Source organism: Thunnus maccoyii, chromosome 7 (genome assembly GCF_910596095.1).
Source record: "Thunnus maccoyii chromosome 7, fThuMac1.1, whole genome shotgun sequence".
Lineage (NCBI taxonomy): Eukaryota > Metazoa > Chordata > Actinopteri > Scombriformes > Scombridae > Thunnus > Thunnus maccoyii.
The window spans coordinates 26,510,386-26,517,002 of record NC_056539.1 but is presented as its reverse complement, the minus strand read 5'-3'; the positions used below and the strand labels follow the sequence as shown (position 1 = coordinate 26,517,002).

At 38.3% G+C, this 6,617-nt stretch overlaps 1 protein-coding gene across 2 annotated transcripts; it reads right to left on the bottom strand.

Annotated features, from left to right (window-relative positions):
• Positions 1 to 91: 91 nt before the first annotated feature.
• On the bottom strand, positions 92 to 6,538 carry mcoln3b (mucolipin TRP cation channel 3b). Of its 2 annotated transcripts, none has more exons than XM_042415690.1 (14): positions 6,346 to 6,538; positions 5,204 to 5,427; positions 4,941 to 5,108; positions 4,363 to 4,516; positions 4,191 to 4,257; positions 3,985 to 4,081; positions 3,486 to 3,585; positions 3,248 to 3,360; positions 2,564 to 2,713; positions 2,334 to 2,435; positions 1,776 to 1,898; positions 1,394 to 1,600; positions 1,027 to 1,157; positions 92 to 187 (listed from the first exon to the last, which is right to left on the bottom strand). In XM_042415690.1, the coding sequence occupies exons 2-14, from the start codon at positions 5,423 to 5,425 to the stop codon at positions 148 to 150; spliced, it is 1,674 nt and encodes a 557-aa protein (XP_042271624.1). In that variant the 5' UTR covers positions 5,426 to 5,427; positions 6,346 to 6,538; the 3' UTR covers positions 92 to 147. The 2 variants fall into 2 exon arrangements, with proteins under 2 accessions (XP_042271624.1, XP_042271623.1); XM_042415689.1 differs by lacking the exon at positions 6,346 to 6,538 and adding an exon at positions 6,155 to 6,322.
• Positions 6,539 to 6,617: the final 79 nt, after the last annotated feature.

Genomic DNA, 6,617 nt, shown 5'->3' with positions numbered 1-6,617 from the left:
AAAAGTGCTCCATCACAAATCAATCTCCAGGGTAAACCTGAGGTATAATAGTACTATGATTCAAAAAGCATTTCTACTGAACGCAGCTGCATAAAGTGCACATAAAGGTTTATGTAGCCTGTTAAATATTGCCACAACAAAGACATGCTATGCCTCTGAAGTCATCCTCTCTTCAGGCTTCTTGCACCTTAAATGAAAGAAAAAATGTCTCAACTTAGATTCTATTAGGTGTTTTGTCTAATGACTACAAACAGTATTAAGAAGTCGTTTAACACAATGCACTTGCATGCCCAGTTTAATTAGTGCTAATAAATAGAACCCAAAATTGGTGATGTTGCCACAAAAAAGCAAAGGATACCAATGATACTAGACTCCTGAGCAGTTAGCACGTATAACATCATCATAACATTTAATAAATAGACTGGATATGTATTGTAAATATCCATAATTCAGTTCTTCCAAGTCAAAATGAACATTTTGGATATGCACAATGTCATTCTTGCTAGGACAAATTACGTCACTTTTGCCATTCTTGTGTATTGGGCTTTCAATTTCAGATATCCACAATTACATTTTTGATATCCAGAATGAACATTCTGGATATCTGCAATAGAAGTCTTACTAGGAAGAACTCCCATCTCAGATATCTACAATCCAATTGTTACTATTCACAATTTTTATTTCAGATATCCAAAATGAAAAACCATTACAGATATCCACAATGTAATTTTGAATATCCAAAATACATTTTTATACAAATGCAAATGTTAAAATAGCCACTTATACTTTTTAAAGATTTTTAGATATCTTAAGTTTATTTTTGACTAGTACAATCAAAGTTTTAGATATCTTGAAATACAACTTCTACTAGTAAGAATGTTATTGTGGATATCTTTAACTACCATTCTGACTATTGAGAATACAATTTTGACTACGAGAAATGCTATTATGGATATCAAATTACAGATGGCTTGCCATAAGCACTGGATTCGTGATTTTCATTGGAGTAAGCTGCATTTGACCTACCTGCTCATGCAGCAGTTAAAGAAGCAGGTGTTGCTCTTGTCAAGTCTGTACACCCCAGAGTTCGGCAGATCTTTACACTCTGACAGGAATCTTTGCAGTTCTGACGTTGGGGTTCCACTCTGCTGCTGTTGCTAAATGACATAAGTCAGAAAGTGACAGTTTACACTGAGTGTGGGTGTTAGAGAGTGTTATATAAGAAACATTTTAGTCATTGAAGCATTTCTTAGAAACACTCACTTGCAAACATAATTATTCTCAGCATAACAGTGAAATTGTGAACCAGTACCCAGTCAAACATCATTCAAGACAAATTATCAATAATAAGATATCATGGGTTGTAAATACCTACAACAATCATAAATAATACCTTGATAGTGTCATAGGTGTCAGTGATGAGTGTGATGAAAAGACTGAGGATCATGTAGATGAAGAGTGAGACGAAGGAATAGAGGTAGACCCTGCTGAAAAGCCACACCAGGCTGCTCTTCTGGGTCATGTTCTTAAAGGTGGGAAACATGTCATCTCCGTTGATCAGGGAGAACAGACACTCCGACACTGTGTTCAAGGTCCGGAACTAAAACAAGTCAAAGAGGAGAAAGGTTAGAGGCGTGTGATCATTATTTTAATTTATTCTTCACGATTAGGGACTACTGGAGTGAACAAAACTTCATTAGAATTTAAAATAATGCAGGTTTGGGCCTCAGTTAAACCCAGTAGATTTTTCTTTATACTATGTAAACACTGCTTGCCTTCTCGTGATACGGGCCAAGGACGATCCAGCCACAAAGACAGTAACTCAGGTAGATTATTCCAGCACAGCAGATGAAACGGATAACATTTGGGAACGCTGCCCTGAGCGTCAGGATGAGAATCTGGAAACATCCACAGAACACATGGTAACAGAATGTGTGTATCTGGAAAGCCGCATACAGGAATGCATTTTCTCTTTGAGAATACCTTCGGGTCTAGCAGTTAATATTTTCCTGTAATTAGGCGCAATCACAATCATCATGAATGAGCCTTTAAAAACCTCCAAAAATGAAATTCAAATAAAGACCTAAGCCAAGGTACAATCCTGCACTGCTTCATTCATGATAACAACAAGATCAAGTTAGGTCACATTATCTTTTTAAGACCTGCAGACTAAGTTTTCTAAAAAATATGCAATAAAAAGCAATAATGCTACTGTTGTATGGGACCTCTATTGTAAGCACTATGATGATGATATTCTCCAACCACTGCACTACATTAAGACAAATGAACATGTTCTTTAGTCATGAGCTGTCCAGTTGATAACCTGGTCTTACATTGTACTTCCGAAAGTAGCCCATGTAACGGATGACCCCGATCCAAACGAACATGGTGCCTGTACCAAGTAAGATGCTGCACACGTCGTAGCTCGTGAGGACCTACAGGAAATAGTGGATGTTTCACATGATATAGATGACCAGACACTATAGACGGCAGCTGATATTCTGGTAAACTTCTTGAAGTAAATTAAAGATTGTAATTTACATTTTGATTAAACGGCCGTTACCTTAGTCTGGATCTCTATCTTGAGAATGGAGCCAATGATGGTCAATGTGTCACTGACAATGATCAGGATATACCAGCCGTTCACAAACTCCAACCTGTCTGACCATGGGACTTCTCTACCGCTGTGCTTCCTGCAGGAGAGTGTGTACTCCTGTTTAGAGCAAAAGAAAGCAGTTGTAGAATATATCTGTGAACGGCAGCAGTCAGGTTAAAAGGGTAGATTCACAATTTTTCAAGTCCGCCTTAAAACAATAGTCAGGTGGCCTCATGATCATTGAAACAGGTTAAGTTTGCTATAACCATTCCTCCTGTTCATACTGGCCATTAAAAGATCCCTTCTTCATGTGCTTTTAATATAAGTGATGGGGGACAGAGAGTTTATTTGAAGCTATTATGAGGCTTCAGCAGTCTGAGTTAGTCAAATCAAGTGGATATCTTACATACTTTTTAGTACAAATGTACCTATTTTTGTTATTACCCTGCCACTGCAGTTCAACAGGGAAGCACAAAGAGGAAATTTTGTACTAAAGGTTTGTATAAAAGTTTTTTGGCAATGATTTCGATCACTTTATGAGAACGATAATGAACATATCAGACAACCATACCATTTCTTAGATCTAAGCAAATCACTGAAAAGGATAAAAACAATACTGGCTGCACATCAGGGTATGTTCAGTTTACTTACAAACTGCAGCTGTATCCCGTTGAGCACTGAGCGTGTGCACAAGGTGAAGGAGGTGATGCACGTTACAATGATGAGGCAGTCGAACAGCACGGTCAGGTATATGTTTCTAGCAGCTGAGTGAGCAGAGAAATTAAGATTAGTCTCATGTGAAAAGGAATCAGCCCTCATGAATGCCAGCAAATCCTGGACATGAGCTTAAAGCAATACAGATGATTAATCTGTATGAACTACAACTCACATGCTCCAGTTACTTTCCAGTCTCTGCATTCATTGATCTCTACATCGTTTTCCAGGTCGACCTTTATCCTGCCACTGTGGGCTTGGTTATTAAATGTGATCTATTTAAAAGGAGGTGCAGACAATTTTTACAATGGACTATTATTCTTTACAGACAAACCCAAAAACTAAACATTCACTTGCCAGGCCCTACAGCTAACATTTAACTATGTAAATAGCAGGCACCCTGTGGAAACACGCTTATTTGAGACTAATCAGATTTGTGTCCTCAAAGTAGCTTCATAAAACTCAGGGTTCACACAGCTGACTCTTTTCATTTGTCTTCATTTTCATTTTAACTCCTATCTGTGCTGTGTAATCAGATGCAGTGACACAAGGAATCTTTGTCACTATTAAGGCAGCAGTGAAGTGATGTGTCATCACTGCTGGTAAAAGACAAAGTTTATGTGATGTGATCCACTGGCGTGTACTGAGCCATGAAGACAAGTCAAGTGACGTACAACAACTTTGAAGTGGTAGCAGTCTGGCAGCTCTCGATATCTCACTGTCTGTAAATTTATGGCCTTGAGGTCAAACATGATCTTGACAGAGAGCATCCTGGAAGACACGACAGGTACATGAACTGACAGGTGTTCTCACATCATACTGTATACAGCACCAAGACAGCAAAATGATGTTGTCTTACATGAGAATGTTGTTGACATACCTTTTGAAATGCAAGTTAATATGAGGAAGTAAGGACGGCCAATGCATCGGATAAACTTCAATGCACTCTGTTAAACACAAAGTACAGCAAAGATTACAACTGTTAACAAGAAATTGTTGCTTTCAAACATAATATTAGTGTAATCATCCCTATAAACAATAACCCTGCATACCAGTTTCCACCTGTGCATCAATTTCAAAGGTCTCATTTTCAGGGTAGATGGTACTGTTTCTGTAGAACTCCTGACACATTGATAAGGGGGTAAAGTTGGCACCATTTTTCTCATATTCGTGATTGCCCACTGTGATGTTGTGCAGAAGTCCATACTAGAAATGAGCGATTGAAATCTCAGTTACTATAAAGTCAGGTTTGTTGACAGTTTGACAGCATTGGGGTGAAAACCTCAAACAATTCTGAATGGTGGAAAAGTAACTTTCTGAAAAGAGCAGCTGCCATTATTGTTTCATGGTAGACAATTTATGCAGTTCAAATCTACAAAACCAAATGACCAATTCAAACAACATGTACAAAGTCCTATCCCATGACATAACTTGTCATGGGAGCTTCTCAAGCTTTTTGGGCCATATAAGTATATAGAGTAATAACATTCCATCAATGATTTACAGTAACGTTAAAGCAAAAGGAAAAATCTATCATGCCACATCACCAAAATAACCTGACACCAACAAATTCCAGCAAGTAAAAATCATGTGTACTACAGAGGAAACAAAAATACTGGCATTACGTTACCTGTTTGATGATGTAATCAATGTGATCATAAACATCTGCCTGTCTGTAAACAGCATATGTATCCATACTTCCATCCACATAATCTTTCAGAAAGAGGTGCTTGAATGTCATCAGATTTTCCTCCTTGAATGTGACAACCATCTGGTTGCTCAGCCCAAAAGACACCAACTGGGACAAGGAAAAGATTTTTTTTATTTATTTTTTAAATCAAGATGGTGAAACAACAAAACAACAAGCATTCAAGTCATTTCTGAGATTACTACCTGGATAGTAATAATGGCTATTTTGATTATCTGCAGGATCAGTTTCCATGGTTTTCGGCCACGAGCGTGATACTTCTCACAGGGGTTCATAAAGTAATATTTGATTTTCCTTCTCAGACACTCCACATTCTCCGGATCCTCTGGGGACAAATGCTGGTGGTCTGACCAGGGAGGGTGGATGTCTGTGTCATACACATCATAGAAGTCACTGGACTCCTCCATATCTAAAATGAATGAAATATGGTTAACTTATGTGCAAACTTTGGATGAAAATTGGCATTACAGTACTGAGATCATCGAAATGTGAATGTTGGGACTTGAAAACAAAGTGTGGGCCTGGGTCCCAACCAATCAACCAAAAAATTAAACAATCAATCAGCTCGCTTGAGCATGAAAGGCCTCTACTTTATAGGGTTGCACTTGCAATATAACGCAAGTGCAACCAAATACATTAGCCCTGCTGTAAATCTGTTCTTTATAAAGCCTACAAAGTTCAGTCTCTGTTTGCACTGTGTCAGGGTTATACTGATTAACACCTTAGTATTGTTGTTGTATTGATATTCATTATACTGAAACTTGTTTAACTACATGTTAGGAGCAAAATAAGATAATAGAGAATAAGAATGGAAACACCTCTTAATATAATGAAATCTAATACAACACCCCACCCAGTGACCGATTAAGCTCTCCACAGCGATAGGATTTATTGCTGGACTGCTGCACTGGATTGCATTAGACTGTACAGGTGTACCTGATGAACTTTTAACTGCTGCCAGGAAATACTTATTCTTCCTCATTTTGTTTCCTTGAGTGAACATATTCCACTAAGCACTGCAATGTTTGGCACGGGATGAATATGAAGCTACAATAGGCTGCAATTCTACTTCCATTGTGTTTACCCACAAGCCTATTAAGGTGGACTGAGAATGAGGAAATGGAAGTCAGGTGTACCTGAGCATTGTTGAATAATACACAGCATCTCACATTCTGAAACCTGTTTTGTTTCCTCCATTGTGGCAAACAATCAAAATTCAATGTTTGTCCTCTTGAGAGAAAAAAACATGTCGTGTCGTGTCAATCATGGACAGCAGTGAACAGCAATGAGGTGAAACACAGAATTTCCCAATAGGTTACTTACGTACCAATGCCCCGCAGCAGGTTAATCAACTAATTACATCCACCTGCCAGCACCAGAACGAGCGCTGAGTCCAAATCTCTTCTCGTCTTACTTAAAATTCATATCTTGCTTAAACTGTTGTCTTAAGGCTCACGGCTGATCTAATTAAAAGATTTCACTTCCGAAGTGTGCGCTGTCTTGTCAGTGAACTCTTCAAACTGTTTGTCAATTGCTCAGGTAACTTTCGACGACGGTGTAACGTCAATTTATTGCCGGGATCTGATTGGCTCTTGAATC

Bases quoted from the DNA above. Each gene is read 5' to 3' on its own strand.
- mcoln3b (XM_042415689.1), bottom strand. From the start codon at position 6,215: ATGGAGGAAACAAAACAGGTTTCAGAATGTGAGATGCTGTGTATTATT. The intron at 5,428-6,154 runs GTACACCTGACT...CATTCATTTTAG, and splicing joins TATTATTCAACAATGCTCAG to ATATGGAGGAGTCCAGTGAC. The intron at 1,899-2,333 runs GTAAGACCAGGT...GGATGTTTCCAG, and splicing joins GCTACTTTCGGAAGTACAAT to ATTCTCATCCTGACGCTCAG.